The sequence below is a fragment of the Diplodia seriata genome, assembly GCF_021436955.1.
Source record: "Diplodia seriata strain FDS-637 chromosome Unknown scaffold_8, whole genome shotgun sequence".
In the NCBI taxonomy this organism is placed as follows: domain Eukaryota; kingdom Fungi; phylum Ascomycota; class Dothideomycetes; order Botryosphaeriales; family Botryosphaeriaceae; genus Diplodia; species Diplodia seriata.
Window position 1 is genome coordinate 1,920,662 of NW_027117315.1, and position 16,511 is coordinate 1,937,172.

Consider the following 16,511-nt stretch of genomic DNA (forward strand, 5'->3'; position numbering starts at 1 on the left):
GTAGCCAAGAGGGACAGGGTGTGAAACAAGGTGCTAAGAAAAAGCAAACAAAGCGGCAATGAATAACGGTAGTTGATTCGGCTATTTGGAGGTTTTTGCCATTCAGGTTTGATTGAAGATGCCTCTTTTGCACCAACAATCGCTTTTGCCGTTGCTCCTTCCAAACGACTTGTGATTGCTTTTCCAAAACACCATGCTGATACTATGTTCTGCCTCCTTTGTACTATCATAGACATCATACATGTGGCAGTTTAGATAAAGTGACGGTCCCGTATGGACTACAAGGGGCTGTGACGGTGGTATTGCAAAAAGCAAAAATCACGGCAATCAACAACGGCGGCTGCACATCACAATTGACAGGCCTCGGCCGCTCCTGGACGGCCAAGACCACAGAGTGCGTGCTTTCCCAAGGCGTCGGTTACTTTTGACAATTGGCTTTTCTCATCAAATTCACGCTGCGGAGATACGGAAAGACAGTGGTCAATAGTCAATTCTTCTTCAATGGTTCATGTTCTTGTAAAAACATCAGTCACTCCAATCCACCGTGTAGCAGAAGACTTGGCAATCTCGACGGTTCCCAACTCCAGACAGGCGATTCCCTTACTTGCCGCCGCTGGGGTTGTAAGTAGCGGAGCCCTTTCCATCGTTGTAGTAGGTAGAGCCGTTGGGGTTGGAGTAGTAGTAAGAACCGTTGCTGGAAAAAGAGACCATATCGTCAGATCAAGGCCAACGGGGAGCAGACGCTTGCAATGCATGTGACCCAAGTATCTTGGGCATGATTTTGAGAGTGACTTACGCGTTAGAGTAGTGGTACGAGTTCTGATTCGGGGCAGACGAACCGTAGTCGCGAGCGCAGTAGTGGTTGCCCTGGAAACAGAACAAAGTTAGCAAGATCTACTTTCCAATTACAGCGGTGAGGACATTGCTATCTTACCTCACTGTTGGTGCCGCTGCTCTTGTAGGAGTAGTCGCCGCCGGAGCCAGACTTGCTGTTGGAAGGCATCTTGGGTCTTGGTAGTTGCGGTTGGGGTTGTTAAGCATTGGGTTGCAGTTCAGAAGCGCAGAAAATTGACGGTGATGAGGAAAAAAGGAATGCGGAGTAGAGGGAAGCTCCTTATAAGCTAGGGACGGGGTGGGATCACGTGCGTCAGTTCAGGTAAGGGCGACCACGGGTGCGCTCCATCTCAAACGGTCAAGTGGAGTTTGCTCGCATGTGCTTGCCCGGTCAAATGACTCACGACACTGTGATCAGCTGCATCAAAACCTATGCAGGAAGAGATGCAGCGGATCGCGGGGAAGTGGGGCCACCCTATCAATGTCACACATAAGGTAAGATGAGATTGTACAAAGTCTTCAATAACAGGAACCAAAGCTGGTGCGTAATCCGCCTTTGCGGGGGCTCATCTTGCCGGTGGGACCGGAGTTTTTGTAGCGGTTTAATCGCAAACATACAGCCCCTTCTTGCAGCAAAGTGCTAGCGCCAGGAATCATTACAAGGGAGTTAGAGATTGCTCTGGAGATACGACATATCCAAACCGGAGGTTGGAGCTTGTTTTGGTGGTATGATAGGTCAAAATCATGAATTTTCATGAACCCCCCTGTATCTTGGACCATTCCCTACAAGTCTCTACACGATCAATTTTTTACCAAAGCACCCCTTCCATTGCTTATCTCGTTTACGTGTAAGGTCGGAAGTGGGGAAATCATTTCCAACGAGCGGGACAGAGCAAATGCGCCATGACGTCACTGGTAATGACTCTGACTAGGATTGTGTAGCACGACGTAAAACGGCTGAGCAGCATGGAGCTAGCGCCCAAGGTCAAAGACGCCGTCGTACCGGAGGTCGCCGTGGTGGAAAAGGGCATTGATGTGGCTGGGGATATGGTATCATGGCTGGCCGAAATATGTCTGCGCCAGCACCTCATTACTCGCGTAGCCATGGTAAGCTCATCGTCGAACCGAGCAAGCATCTCCACCGCCCTCCCATCTACAGGTAGCTTCCGCCCGAAAACTTGCTCGAGAAATCGCCCGCCTTCCTGATCATCTCCTTCCTCTTTGTCCCATCGATCCTCATGCCGCTCGCCATATCCTTCTGATAATCGAACGCCCTCTTGCTCGGATCGTCATCCTCCTTCTCGCCCACCTTCTCCCTATGCTTGTCATACAAACTCTCCCCCTTCCTCTTCTCCTCATGCTTCTTTAACCTCCTCGCCGTCTCCTCATCCTTTTTCCTCCGCGCATCTCTCTCACCACTAGCACCACCGGCACCGCTCGAGCTGCCCTTCCCCATGACCTCGTTCTCCAATCTTTTTCTCTTCTGCTCCGGCGTCTCCAGCCACATCCCAAGGTCCCCACCGCCGCCATGATTCGGCGCCCTCGCACCCTTGCCCGTCTGGAACCCGCGCGCCCGCAGCTTCGTCGGATCCAGGCGCGCCGCGAGATCGTCCTGCTTGGGAGGCACCATCATCCACTCGTCCCTCTGCGTCTTCTTCTCCCCTTCGCCGTCGCCGGGCTGTGGCCTTACAGCGCCCCATTCATCGTCGTCGTTTTTAGCAGCGTTGACCTAGTTTTCGAGAAAGATATCAAAGTCAGCTTCCACGCTTTTTCTGCTACTAACATTGACACCAACAAAGATGCCGCCGTCGCCGTCGCCCTAGGAAGGCCAAACGACCAAAAAAAATAATAATGGAAAACTACACACCCTCGAAACATCCGCCGCCGTCGGCAACGCAGGGCCAAATCCATCGTCGCTGCTATCATCGCTCTCGTCGCTCTCCCCATTCTCATCCGCGTTAGGAGCGGTTGCGGGCATCTCATCCAACGGCGCCGGAGGCGGCGCGGGGCCGGCGACTACGCGTCGTCGCTTCTCGGGCGCATTATCTGGGGATGAGGCGGGACGGGGTGCGCTTGGTAGTTGTGGTCCAGGTGACGAGGAGGCGGAGGAGGCGGAGCGATTGTCGTCGTCGTCGTTGTCGTCGCGCTTGCGCTTCGTGAGGTGGGGTGGTAGGGATGGCCCGATGGACGGCATTGTGGGAGAGTATGGAGTCGCGGTGTGTAGGTCGGGTGTGTTGGGGGGAATAAGAAAGTCGTGGCGGTGGATGCGCAGTGCAGCTGCGGGCGGATGCTGGTTTGCCCTGACGTCGATCCCCATGCGGAGTCGGCAGTTGCGAAACACCGACTACACCTCTTTCTTGCACTCACCATCACCATCCCCGCTGATGCAATGGATAACGCTTTTGCACGAACGGTGCGCGACCCAGCATTGATTCTATCGTCTGGCTATGGTACAGCATCTCTTCACCCCCCCTCGCCGCCCGCGATCCCGAACAGAAAAATAAAGATCAGTGCGAAATACAAAATGCAGCCTCGCCGAATGCTCTTCGAATTCCACTATTCGCTTGGTATCATGCCTTTTCACAAAACTCCTTCTCTCCCGTCCCAGGTTCTTCCCACCGAACGAGCAAAAATGAAATGAAACCTTTGCTTTGCCATCATATGGACCAAACCACTCTGCCTGACTCGCTTCCCGATTCGAAGCTCTGCGTCGTTGAACCGCCCTCCATTAGCAGCCGCATTTTCTTACCACCGGAGGGATGACTAGGAAATTTAGTGCAACAAGTTGCGAAGATTGGGGCTTGCGCTAGCCCCACTTGCCCCGTTTGGAAGTGACGGTGGCGGCGGAGGCGGCGGAGGCGGCGGCGCTTGTGCCTGCGGTGGCAGCGTGCTGTCCCGAGGCGTTTCGGGCCTGGTGTGGAGCGGACCAGGGCTGTTGTGCGATGCGCTGTACAAGTTGAACGGACTCTCCGTCTGCCTGGCCGGCGGGATATGGCCGGGCGCTGGGGAGCCATACGGTGCCGTATGAGGCGAGCGAATCCCATTAGAGAGTCCTCCAAGCATCGGAGAGTTTGTATGGTGCGGGACGGCCGCTGGAGGTGGATAAGGAGAGCGGATCGCAGGCTGCCCGGGAAGCACTCCAGCTGGCGCCGTATAAGGCGGGTATCCGTTGGTCGGCGGATGATGCGTCGTCACTGCAGGGTGGTACGGATGATGGATCGGCGCACCGGGCTGTGGCGAGTGAGCCACTCCGTTGCTGATTGGTGGTGGCGGCGGGTGTCCTCCCCACCCGGGAAGCGGCGCGCTTGCATGCGGAGGGGGGGCTGCAATTGGCGGCCAGTGATGCATCGGCGCTGCCGGTGCCGGCTGGAACTGTCGAGGCGGAGACCTGACCGGCTGTGGTGGCGGTGTGGGTGACCTTTTCGCTGGCTTGAGAAGCTCCGGCTTGTTTTTCCTCCGCCAATGGCACTTGTTGCAAAGATAAGTACCTGGGCGAGGAATTGGGACACCATCCGACGTTGTGACTTTTCCATTAGACAATGCTACGCCGGGGTGGTCAAGATGAATGATTCCGTTCGGAAACCTAGGCCCCTCGGACTGGGATGCCGGAGCCCCGTGAGAGCCTGCTGTACTCTCGATGGTGTTGATCGGCTGATCGGGATTTGATCCGGGAACAGCAGCTGGATCCTGGGAGTCCTCGGCTTTCCACCACTTAGGGGACACCTCAATGTCGCAGATCTCACACTTGCATTCCTCCTTGACATCAGCAATGGAGCCATTCTGCATCTCGTCGGGCTCTTCCGTTTTCGGTAGACCAGCCGACGAGTTCCTTGCTGATCTCGTGCCACCTTGCACAGTCGAGGTCCGACGGTTGACTGGCGTGACTGCCGCTGGGGGCGCAATGTTCTTCGTAAACTGGTCCAGGAGGTTCGCTTTGCGAGCGGTGCCCGTCAACGTCTGATCAGCTAGCTTGTAGTTCTGCACATAGAGTTGCAGGGCCGTCATCCCGTTTTCATCCACTGGCTCGTTGAGAGGGTGCACTATGGTCTTGGGAGTATGGTCCTTGCACCAGATCGCGGCGGATAATGACCCAGTCTCTTGACCCAGCGTGAATGTTGGAACGGCGTCCCGGCGGGAACTCTTGACCGGTGTAACATCAAATCCGAAAATGTACCCTGCTGAATGAGCACATCCCACGTGGAAGGATGCATGGCATTGGTGGCAAGCCACACAAGCACCCTTAGATGTCTTGCATATCTTGCACACCTGGTCGTACTTGATCGACGGGGTGCCTACGCCTTCCACCAGTTCGTAGATGCTGGGACTAGTGAACTTCAGTTCGGCCGTCCAGACCGCGCAGTACAGATGTACCCAGTTGTTTTCGGCCGTCTTTTTCAGCGGTTCGCGAGGAAGCTCCGGTCTCCCCTTGTCTCGCTGGTGCTGTTGGTACTCCTTTAACTTTTGCATGCGCAGTTCCTTCTCAAGGCGCTCCTTCTCCCGCTCCTTGTCGGACTTCTTCTTGTGGGACACTTTTGGAGGCTCGATTAATTCCTGCTCAGTCTCTTTCACGGGACAGAGAACACATTCGTATGTCTGAGAACAAGGGAGTCAGTCCACCACGCAAGAACCAGGATCTAGTTGGAAAACTCACGTAAGATACGACCTCCTTCTTGTCGTTCTTGCACTGATCGCAAACCCATTTTCCAGACCGCGACTCGGTCACCCCATAACATTGACGATGGACCGTCAGCCTGCACTCCCTACATACAAGGCGCTGGTCGCCCAGGGGCTCCATCTGCAGACAGACAGCACAAGGAAGCTCCCGCATCTTTGGCATGACGGGTTGTGGCGGGGGCGTCGGAGGTTTTGGCGGGGCAACGGTTGTCTTCTTTTTGGTCGGAGGCTCTGCTGACGTATGTTGACTGGAGTCTTTATCGGCGACACCCTTCTGCTTCTTCCGAGGAGGCTCTGTTGTGGTATGAGCTTGAGGGTCGGCCGGTTCGATGCTAGGAATTGGCTCCGGAGGAGCATTTTGAGCGGCATTTAGTTCGTTCATGAGCTCCTGATCGATCAACTTCCTCCATTTCTTCCCACCTGCGGCAGACATCTTCTTGATAAGCTCCTCCGCGTCTTCGTACTTGATAGCATATCTCCTCCAAAGGCGGGCGCATCGCTGACAAAGGGCGGGAATCATGTGCGTCCCCTTATCTTTGCTACGACCGTCAGCGGGTACGGTTTGGCCTGGTGCAACTCCGGGAGCTCTGCGCCACTGTCGTGACACCTTCGTAGAGCAAAACTTGCACACGAAATGCTTCTTGCGAGACTCGGCTTTTCCGACGTCGAATGCAGAATCGTCCACATCATCCGCGATGTCGTCGGCAAGCCTCGAAGTGGATGAGTCAGCAACAACCTTCTGGTTCTTGCCCTTGCGACCATCGTAATTGCCCCAAATTTCTCTTCCTTTGGGAGTCTTCTTCCACAAATAGTAGTAGCGAACAACGTCGGCGTGGGTCATGGTCCTGACGTGGATACGAACGTTCCGGAGCTCAGAGCCATATTTTGCCACACCTTCTTCGAAGCGCTTTTTCTCTTCCTTGTTCGGTTCCGGCTCTCTCAAATCCTTTCGCCTGTTGATCTTTTTAAGTTGTTCGAGCGCAGCACCGGAGTCGTAGTTGTTGGCGTAGAGCAGCTCGATGGCTTTAGTGAGAAAGTTGGTGTTGTATTCCTGGACACCAATAACCTTGGCAGCTTCCGTCCTAGCTTTCGACATGTAATCATCAATGATTTTCTCGCGGTCGTCGGGCGCATCGTCTTCGCCGCGCACAGACTCTGGAGGCATCTTGAATAATGTCTTGGCTGTGCACCTCGGGTCATCGTTCGGAAAATCTTCGCCACGCCGCACGTAGCCCACCGGCTCGTCTTGGACCCACTTCGGTCTCTTTGCTTTCTCCGCCTTATCGGCTTCTAGGTCCTCCTTCGAAAGCTTCGGGTCCTTTTTGTGAGCCGGGCCCTTGTTGTAACGTTTCCTGATCTCTGCCGGTTTGACGAGCTCGACTGGCCTGCCGTGCCACACATTAACGTTCGCCTGGTGCCTCGGGCCAAGACGCGAGCTTGCGCGGGGGTAAATAGCGCGGTCATCGTATTGCAGCGCGTCCTCCACGCGGCAATGGATTCCAAGGTACCGCATGGGCCACATTTTTGCCAATGCGATCTCGGCTTGGGTTGCTGGATGGTCATCGACCGGAGCGTCCGAGCCGTTGGGGCTCGGGGCGGTTGTGTTGATCAACGCGCCAGGATCTTCCTCTTCCTCGTCGACCATTTCCTCCTCTTCCTGCGAGGCTGCCGCCTCACCAACGAGCGGCGTTCGCCGTGCTTCTAGCTTCCGCTCCTGCGCTCTGCCGCAGGGACCACAGGCCCAGGCAAACCCCCTCGAGGGCTTCTTCAAGAGTGGTGGCCGAACGCAGTTCATGTGGTAAGTATTGTGGCAAACAGCGCACTCAACGGAATCATTGCTGCATCTTGTTAGCAAAGACAGGCGCGTTTCTCCACCAGGATTCTGAACACCTACTTAGCGCAATACTGGGAGCAGCGCTTGCAGGTTTTGACTGCACTGGTCAACTCTTTGACGCGACTTGTCTCTACAACAACAAACTTCCACCTCTCGTCTAATGCTCTCTTGACTTTCTCAGGAACATTGATGACCTGCGACACGGGAATAACCTCGTACCATCTGTGGATAAACCGATCGAAGACTTGGTTGTACCAGAATGAGTCCTTGTTCCTGCGGAATTCCTCGAGATCGGAGACTTCGCTGCGATGCCGAATGACGCATTTGCCGCGGAGAGATGTTAGTGGACAGATGTCCGAATGCATGGTTCCGTACACCAGACGGGTGTCGTTGTTGTAGCGCAGCACATCGCGCGGCCGATAGAACCAGTTCACGCGTAGAGAATCGACAGGAGATGCGGGATTCTCGCTGTCCGTATGCAGAAATTCCATGATGCGGCAGAGGTAATACGGCTCCCCAGGGGGCTCGCAAACGAGGTAGGCATGATCTGCCCAAGCAAAAGAACCCCAAAATCAGTAAATCCGAACTTTGAAAAGAAACCGCACGTTTGCACCACCGAAAAAAGGGCGGACTTTGCTCGGAAAATCGAGAATCGGAAGGAGAAGAGGGGCTTACCATCAATTGCAAGCGCGGTGCCATCGTCAGCTTCCAGCTTTCCCCGCTTTAACCTCGCGCCGGATTTTTCAAACGTCATCATATTCGTCTCGCGAATCATGTTGTATGCGATCGCGGTGTCCTTTCGCCTCGACGCAGCGGAAGTGGGAGCAGCCGGGGGAGCGGCGTTGGCGGATGCGGCTGCATGCGCGCCACCCGCTTTCCTCTTCTTTCCCTGAGTAGCAGTCCCGGCGTTGGCGTTTGGGTTGGCGGAAAAGGTCAGAGTCCCGGGAATTGAGGGGTCCTTGCTTGCAGCGGCAGCCGCCGCCGTCCCATTCGTCGTTGGAGCTGGCTTCTTGGCGTTCGGTGCAGGGGATTGACCAGCATCTGTTGCGGCGGCGGGGCTGCGAGTGGTGCGCTCGGAGGAGGTTCCATTGCTGCCATTCACAGCAGCCGGTATTTCAAAATCCATCTCTATGTCCTCCGCGTAGTTGGGCCGAGCGGCACTCGGGCGGTTGCGCGAGCGAGTGCCGTAGCCGCCCGCATTGGTCGGAGTGTCGTCCTTGACCGACGTGGATGCGGCTGGGGTCTGCGACTGCGCGGGTGGCAAGGAGCCTGACGGCGAAGCTGCCGGGGGCGTTGGCTGCGCATCTCGCTCCGCGGCGAGCTGCGAATTGGCGGGCTGAGGCGAGCTCTGCTGCGCGGGCTCAGCGCTCTGGGCGGCCCCATTACTGGTGGGCGTTACGTCCTGCATGGGGTCCACGGGCTGCGCGGGAGGACGCGCTGCCTCGTCGCTGGTCGCGCCTCGGGTTGGGGAGTTCACCGCGCCCACATCGACGACCATCGAGTGACACGTCGGAGATCACGGCGCGGCGACCGGGAATGCTGTGTCCACGGCTGCGAGAGGGCCGGCGGGGAGGCGTTGGGGCGAATGAAGGCCGATGGCGCGATATCAGGGCTGCATAGGTCTGGAGGCGGCTCACCACGAAGGAGGACACCGGTCTGCCGCCGCAAAACGCAAATGCCGCGGCGGAAGTCGCGTGCAGTGGGTGGGCGCGGGCAGGAGCTGTGGTAGTTGCGGGAATTCCGCGCCGAAACAGGATGGGCTGGGGTCAGAGGGGCGTGGACTGTGCAGCTGGCATATGGGGATGTGGGAGAGGGCGGAGTTGGTGAGTTCGAGAGAGAGATGGCGGCCGGCAGTGGATGCACTTGAGTATGACGGCCGGGGCCTTGCGCGCTGCCTTCGCGCTAGGCTCTCAGGGCATGCCTAAGCTTCCTCGCTTGGGTCAACACCATCAAATCGACCCCGGGGCTGCTGGTCCCGCAGCACTACAACCTTACGCCGACCTCACGCCGCCGCGCCCAACACCACCCGCGCGCGCCACCCCAAGCACGGGTGCCCCTCTGCGCTCAAGCTGGCCGCAGAGGACGACGACGCAGTGGGCAGTCAGGAGGATGTGGAGGGATGGGCTCGACCAATGAAACGGCAGCCATCCCCCTAGAGGCAGGGCGCGGCGACAGCAGGACGCCCAGTAGCGCCGACGACGCCAGATCTACGCTGCGTTGCCCCGTCCACATCGATGGTGCCGGCTTTGTCTTCTTGCCCACACGCCGCCGGGACAGGCTGCCCACCGCATTCTTCACGCAGCCAGCCGCCAGAACGGTGCCTTGTGCCTCGCCGGGCATGCGCCGCCCGGTTCTGAAGAGCAGCGGCGTGGCTAGGAGCGTCAGCCGTGCCGGTCTGCCACGTATTCATCTGACCTTCGAACAACCCTGCGGTCCAGCAGCCCAGGCCGAGGCCGGGACCGGACCGGACCCTCGTGCTGGGGCCGGCGACTGCTGCAGAGCTGATCCCGGGCGCTGGAAGAGTTTGCTTTCAACGTTGCCGGCTCTGCAGGGCGACTGGTGAGAGCTTTCGTCGTCCGTTAGCGTGCCGCATACGGCCTAGCGCGACCTGATCCCGACCCTCAGCGCCGATGAAGAGCACATCCACCCATCCCGGATAAGCTCCTGCACCCATCACGCCCGCTGCCCGCCAGCTACCCGCTGGCCTCACGCCATGCGCTACTCCGCCGAGGCGGCGGCGGCGCACGGCAAGGTACGGTTTTCCAGAATGGCCGTTGGGGAGATCAGGACAGGCTGGCAACCGCTCATCAAGTTGCGTCTCGCTTGTGTCATCTCGGCCTTGCCCCCTTCGCTGGTACCAGGTCTCCATCGCATCCAATGGCCCCCCGCCCGCGCCGAGACCGAAGCTCCCTAGCCAGGCATGCAAGTGTGGGCGTGGCCACCGCGTATTTGAACCTCCATGGAGGGGCACAGCAGCATGTAAGTTATTGTCCGGGCAGCACATGGCGTGTCGCACTGCTGGATTGAAGACTTGGACCAGCGCGTTGTGCCAATGGGCCCAGCAAGCTCTGGTGGCGGATAGGACGCGACAGTTTCACTCGACATCGCACATGGAGGATCTCGGTGTGAAGACGTCCGCCCGACAAAGTGCGCATGTCATGGTTGCACTTTACCTCTGCCGCAGAGGCTCGTTTGGGGGCGGTGCGTCCACATGGACACGTGCGTGGCGTTACTGTGCTGGCAGCGGCGTGGGCGTCTGCGAGGTAGGGGGCCCGATCGTCGAATTGGAGAAAATCTGTCGACATAGAGTACAGCCAATCAAAGGCCCGCTGGAGAACCTGACATCTCGGTCTCCTGCTGGGACGAGAAATTGTACGCCGGTAGTGTCTCACCCGCACCAGCGGATATCATCAGACTCACGCGACGGTCCGTCCCAATCTGACCGTCAAGTTGATGCTGAATCGCTCTGCTCCGGTCAACTTTCGCGACTCTACGGACCGAATTATGTTCCTGTCATTGCAACGGCAGCTGAACCCCCCACCCCCTCCGGCCGCTCGTGGTGTGCCTAGCGCTTGAACCAACGGCTAGTGGAGATTGCAACCCTGGCCTCCACGAAACTGTTCCCAGGGGGGGTTCCAGAAAGCCATGCGGATGAAAATCTCAGCTCGTCGAGGTCGGCCCTCGCCAAAGGCACTAACAGTCGGTTGCTCGAGCGGCGCCGAGCTGTGTCGTGGCGCTCGCTCTGGAACGAGACCCGGCCAACGCGACCGAAGGTGCCGCAGCCGCAGCCCAATCACCACCACACTTTCAAGCCCCGCTGTTGTTGCTTCCTGGGCAGTTCCAGGGTTGCTACTTCAGTCATCAGCTTTTTGCTTATCTAGCAATTATTCAACGTCCACATAAACACTGTGCTCAGTGCTAATCCACATGATGTAAGCATGCTGCATTGTGGGAGTGCGGACTCAAAAGCAGCAGCAGGGCAGGCTGCAACAGTTTGCTTTTGAAGCTCGGCTTTTCTAGTGCTCAGACGAACGCAACGCTCCCAACTCGAAACATCATGGCTCCCTATCTTGATCCAGTCAATCAAGCGTTTGTCGATGCTGGAGCCAAGGCGGGGGGACCCCCGCTTCAAACCTTGAGGCCAGACGAGGCGAGAGCTGTTCTCGAAGGATTGCAGCAACACGAGCCGTCTCGAGACGTGCTTCGTGAGAATATCGATGTGCCGGTTAGAACCAGCGGACCCGTGAAGACCGTCCTCTTCAAGCCTGCGAGCGCTAGCGCTCCACTTCCGCTTGCTTTCTATTTTCACGGGGGTGGATGGATTCTCGGAAGGTAGGTTTCCCAGGAGCGCGCCGCGCGCTTGCAGCAGCTAACCGAGCACAGCCCAAACACCCACGACAGCCTGGTGAGCGACTTGGTCCGCGAGACTGGCTGTGCTGTTGCTTTTCCATACTACACGCCGGCTCCTGAGGCTCAATTCCCGCAGCAATTCGATGAAGCCTATGCCGCAGTGGAATATTATGTCCAAAACGGCGACAAGCATGGCCTGAGGACCGACAAGATCGCCCTTGCTGGCGATAGCGCAGGGGGTTCGTAGAACGAGAAGATTATTGCGTTGATCACGCGAGCTCACGGTTGGAACAGGGCACATGGCCGTGGCGATGTCCACACTAGCCGCCCAACGGAAGCTGCCTGCGACTGTCAGCTATCAGGTGTGAGTGCAACACTCGAACGCTGCCCTTTTGAGATGGCAGTTCTGATGACAAGGATAGGCTCTTCTACCCTGTCGCAAACTTACTCAGAGAGAGCGACACGTACAAGACATTCCATGACGGCCCGTATCTCAACGCCCCTCTCCTGCGATGGATGAAGGACGCTTTCGTACCCAAGGACGATGACAGATTGAGCATTTTGGCGTCGCCCACTCTAATGGACAAGGAACAAGCCGCTGCTCAGCCACCAACACTCATCATCACTGCGGCCGTCGATCCACTCCTCAGGGAAGGCAAAGAGTTTGGGCATCTGCTCCAGCAGGCCGGGGTGGAGGTGGCGATTTTCGAGGCGGATGGCCAGGTTCATGACTTTGCAATGCTGGAGCCCGTCAGAAAGAGCGCGACGGCTGTTGCCAGCGTTGATTTGGCAGCTGTGGGGATCAGGAAGGCGCTCTCTTAAAGAACACGACAGCAGCGCTCAGTAGTTGCGCCAAGCGAAATCACAAGATCCGCTGCACTTGGCCATGTCAAGGGGCTGCCGACTGCCAGCTCGTTGTGCTGATTGAGTTTCGACGCACGATCGCGGCACGATTTTCGCCGTCGTGTACGCAATCCTTCGCTGTTTCGGGCAAGCTGATTGCCCCTGCTCTCCGCCAAAATTGCACCGTTGTGCAGCGGGCCAGAGCGCCGTGCAAGCCGACTTCCGGGCCACACGTGACAATGCCGGTGCGTGGTCAGCCGGGGGAGGCAGTGATCGCTAGGCGTCGAACCTGTTGTTGGGGCACCGCTGGCAGGTTGCGACGGCTCTCCTGCAACTTTTTGTTGTTCGCGCTCGAACCGATCATGCCGCAAATGGGCGACGCCTCAGGGTCTAGCGGCCACAACGAGGAGAGAGCGGCGGCACAGGCGACTGGCCACGCAGGGCTAACGGCCCCAGACGCCAAGCAAGCGTGGGGCAGCGATGACCGCATTGCTGCGGCCCGGCGCCCTGCCTCGCATGCCTCCGCCGCGCTCCAAGTCCCCTCCCAAGACGAGATCCAAGCCATTGCACGTCGTCAGGATGCAAAGCGCGCAGCCATGCAGGCAACAAAGTCGCAGGATCAACGCGACGAAGAAGAGGCCGTCGCCGCCGCTCTGATCCAACGCAACTACAGAGGTTACAAGCAGCGCCGCGAGCTTGCCGGCATGGGATTGGATCCGTCAACGCGCTGGGTTGAGGTACGTGAGACACCGCCGCTGAAATCGCACCACTGCCCTCCTCTCCCACCTCTGCGCCAGCTATCTCGTGCCTTTCCGCTCCGTCCTGTCTGCTGCGGCGCGACCGTTGGAAGGAAATGCCGATCAGCTAACGGTGATCTGCGTTGCTCCACAGGCTATCAAAGAGGGTCAGTAGTACTCAGTACCCTACAGCGCTCCCACGCTTTTCCGCGCGCTCTTAATGCTGAACTGCCGTAGCGCGATGGAGGAACGCAACGCGACCCGTCCCCCGCAACGACCGAACTTCAGGCGATCGAGACAAGCTCAGCCCCGCCGCGAGGTCCCGCGCCGCATCCGATGCGGCGAAAGATAACTGGCGACGCATCGGCGAAGTAGCACGCCGTGCAGGTGGAGATGACGTGGAACGTGATCACTCCGATACAGATGACGCCCAGTTGTCGCCGGAGGAGCGTGAGCGCCGGCGCGCACTGAAGGCAGAGGCAAAGCGCGAGCGAGACAGAACAGCGAAGGTGATGGGTAGGTTTGGTGGACGTACCAGGTGATTCCGCTAGCATGGACTAACACACCTCTTCTCTGAAGACTTGCAGTACTGGCTTGAAATGGTCGACCAGAAGCACCGATACGGCTCCAACCTACGCGCTTACCACGCCGAGTGGAAGAAGTCTGGCACACACGAGAATTTCTTCTTCTGGCTGGATTATGGAGAAGGCAAGCGCTTCGAGGTACCAACGTGTTCACGAGAGCGTTTGGAAAGGGAACAGGTGCGATACTTGAACAGGGAAGAAAGGCAGAACTACCTGGTTAAGATTGATAGCGAGGGGAGGCTATGCTGGGCGAAGAATGGTGAACGGATCACTACATCAATGGAGTACAAGGACAGTGTCAACGGCATCGTACACAACGACGATGGAACCCCGGCATTCAGCAGGGGCAGTACCTCATCCAGCAGCAGCGCCTCAAGTGCGAGCTCGATCATGTCCACGGGTTCGGTGGATCCAGAAGGAGAGCACTATGTGAACCATGATCTGGAGACAGCAAAAGGCATCAAAAAGATCAAGCACGTATCCGCAGCAGCAGTCCTCAACCATCTTCTGCGACGGAGCGTTAAGCCGAACAGCTGGATATTCGTCAGTTGGACTCTAGTCACTACCATGCTCTAGCACTGACATCAAGTGAACACAGGTCGCCGACACTTCTTTCCGGCTCTACGTTGGCATCAAACAATCTGGGGCTTTCCAGCACAGCTCGTTCCTCCATGGCGCCCGCATTTCGGCGGCCGGCCTCATTAAGATCAAGGATGGACAGTTACGCCGCCTCTCGCCTCTTTCTGGTCATTATCGACCGCCCACTTCCAACTTCCGCGCCTTCGTCCACTCGTTGCGGGATGCCGACGTCGACATGAGCCGCGTATCGATCTCCCGCAGCTACGCTATCTTAGTTGGGCTGGAGGCGTATGTCAAGACACGCAAGAAGTTCAAGCACGGTGCCGAGCACGCAAGCCACGGGAAAGAGAAGGTACTCCATCCTGAGGAGTTGGCCAAGAAGAAAGAGTTGGCGAAGGACAAGAGCAAGAGCGCAGAAAGGGAGCGGCAGATCCTAGCGGAAGCAGGGGCAAAGGAGGACGAGCGGAAGAGAAGTAATAGTCTACGCTTGAGGATACTGAGAAAGCTGGGCATCGGGGCCACGGCCAGTGCGCCGAAAGGCGAGAGGACAAAGCGGAGCAGAGGCGAAGTGAGCTCTCGGGACGTGGAAAGCGGTATTCCGCCGGACGGAAAGAGATAGCCGGTTGATGAGCGGGTATGATCTAATTCTCGGAGTCTTCCGGATTCCGGTCTCCTTTCCCTGCTCTCAACAGCGGCCGTGGAGTTGTGGAGTAGTGTAAGGTAATATTCCCACTTTTAGTCGTAATGCTGCACGTGGTGTGGCTGGGATCGGCCGTGACCCGCCGCTGCCACGACACTGCAATTCATGTTGGTTATACGAACGACGATGCAAGGCCAGGAAGCCTCAGCGGGGCAGTCCGTTTAGATCGATGGCCAGTTACACATACTCAGTGAAAACGTCGCCCAGCCAGGCTGGTTCTGTGTGTGGCGAAGTCTCAAGAAGTCCATTGATGGATGACTCGGGAGCCGGGTAGCTGGAGCCCAAGATTGCGCCCCGGTGAGACGGCCACTGGCCGGTTCAGACATTCCGATGCCGGTGGAGATGGTGGATTGCGCGAGTGCATCACGCACGTCAAGTAGCACATCGAATGATACGTGTCGTACGAGACGTGGGCGTGGGCGGCAACGGCGAGCTGATCATGGGAAAAAAGTGTGAGGTGTTGTCGCACAGGTGGGCGAATCGGCAGGGCTGGCACTGGCGGAGAGTTTTGGGTTGCAGGTGCGGCGGCGAGACGCATGCGAAGGGGCGGGGGGCAGCATGCGGGCGGGGGCACTTGCAACGGACGTTGCAGCGACGTTGGTAGCGGCGCGCAATTTTGCGGGCGCTAGCCAGAGGCTGGAAATGATGGATGATGATGAGCTAGTTGGATCTGTAGCCCGATCAAGATGGCGTCATTGCCGGCCGGGGTCGGCGGGGACGTTTGCGGGAGCCACTGCGCACCGTCAATCCCGCCCACTACGGCCATGCCAGACCCCAATCCGCCGTGCGCTGCACCAATTCGCAAATGCACGATGCAGCCCGTCCCAAAATGTCCGCAGGGTCTACGCGCCGTGAGCGGCTCGCACGGGGACTGCGCTGATCGCCCGCACCGCACAGCGCGACCACTGGCGCGTCACGGCGGCGCCCATCCTGTTTGCTGCAGCTACCGGGATGCCCTCCAGCACGACGCGCCACAATATGTCATCCGCACCGCCTTCCAAGATTTCTGGCCAGGCCTCCGCTTCACTGAGCAATCCGGTGCCGTCTCCAGCCCGCCCAACCCTGCTGCGCCGTTAAGACCTTCCCGCCGCCCGCTCCTCACTGGCCACTCGCTTGCTGATCTGCCAGACGAGGCCCACGACGGCTATCGCTCCGGACCCCGTTCCACAGCCCGGCTGACGCTTGCGTCTCATCTCAGGCCTGAGATTTCGCTTCGAGAAGCCTGCCCCGTCGCGATCGCCGCCGTACCGGCATCGACCGCCGTAGCTGCATGTCTAGAAGCCAATCGTCGATGGGCACCTGCTCCATGCCGCCTCTCCAGCCACAGGTGTCCTTGGATCCGGCTCCCATTGGGCCTGCCCTCCTTACTGAAGCCG

At 58.0% G+C, this 16,511-nt stretch overlaps 5 protein-coding genes across 5 annotated transcripts; 2 read left to right on the plus strand and 3 right to left on the minus strand.

The window, feature by feature from the left end:
- Positions 1–600: 600 nt before the first annotated feature.
- Positions 601–1,003, minus strand: SLS55_008191 (uncharacterized protein; the record flags this gene model as incomplete). The annotated part of the gene is made up of 3 exons (XM_066779605.1): positions 601–694; positions 797–867; positions 935–1,003. The coding sequence occupies 3 exons, from the start codon at positions 1,001–1,003 to the stop codon at positions 601–603; spliced, it is 234 nt and encodes a 77-aa protein (XP_066630409.1).
- Positions 1,004–1,987: 984 nt separating this feature from the next.
- SLS55_008192 (uncharacterized protein) lies at positions 1,988–2,619 on the minus strand (the record flags this gene model as incomplete). The annotated part of the gene is made up of 2 exons (XM_066779606.1): positions 1,988–2,563; positions 2,614–2,619. 2 exons carry the CDS (start codon positions 2,617–2,619, stop codon positions 1,988–1,990), a joined length of 582 nt encoding a protein of 193 aa, XP_066630410.1.
- Positions 2,620–4,366: 1,747 nt separating this feature from the next.
- SNT2 (putative PHD type zinc finger protein with BAH domain-containing protein) lies at positions 4,367–7,833 on the minus strand (the record flags this gene model as incomplete). The annotated part of the gene is made up of 6 exons (XM_066779607.1): positions 4,367–4,376; positions 4,433–5,009; positions 5,073–5,427; positions 5,486–5,518; positions 5,603–7,346; positions 7,487–7,833. The coding sequence occupies 6 exons, from the start codon at positions 7,831–7,833 to the stop codon at positions 4,367–4,369; spliced, it is 3,066 nt and encodes a 1,021-aa protein (XP_066630411.1).
- Positions 7,834–11,399: 3,566 nt separating this feature from the next.
- Positions 11,400–12,514, plus strand: SLS55_008194 (uncharacterized protein; the record flags this gene model as incomplete). The annotated part of the gene is made up of 4 exons (XM_066779608.1): positions 11,400–11,674; positions 11,726–11,931; positions 11,987–12,056; positions 12,115–12,514. 4 exons carry the CDS (start codon positions 11,400–11,402, stop codon positions 12,512–12,514), a joined length of 951 nt encoding a protein of 316 aa, XP_066630412.1.
- A 392-nt stretch (positions 12,515–12,906) lies between these two features.
- SLS55_008195 (uncharacterized protein) lies at positions 12,907–15,054 on the plus strand (the record flags this gene model as incomplete). Its single annotated transcript, XM_066779609.1, has 3 exons — positions 12,907–13,272; positions 13,860–14,399; positions 14,455–15,054. The coding sequence occupies 3 exons, from the start codon at positions 12,907–12,909 to the stop codon at positions 15,052–15,054; spliced, it is 1,506 nt and encodes a 501-aa protein (XP_066630413.1).
- Between the last annotated feature and the right edge of the window lie 1,457 nt (positions 15,055–16,511).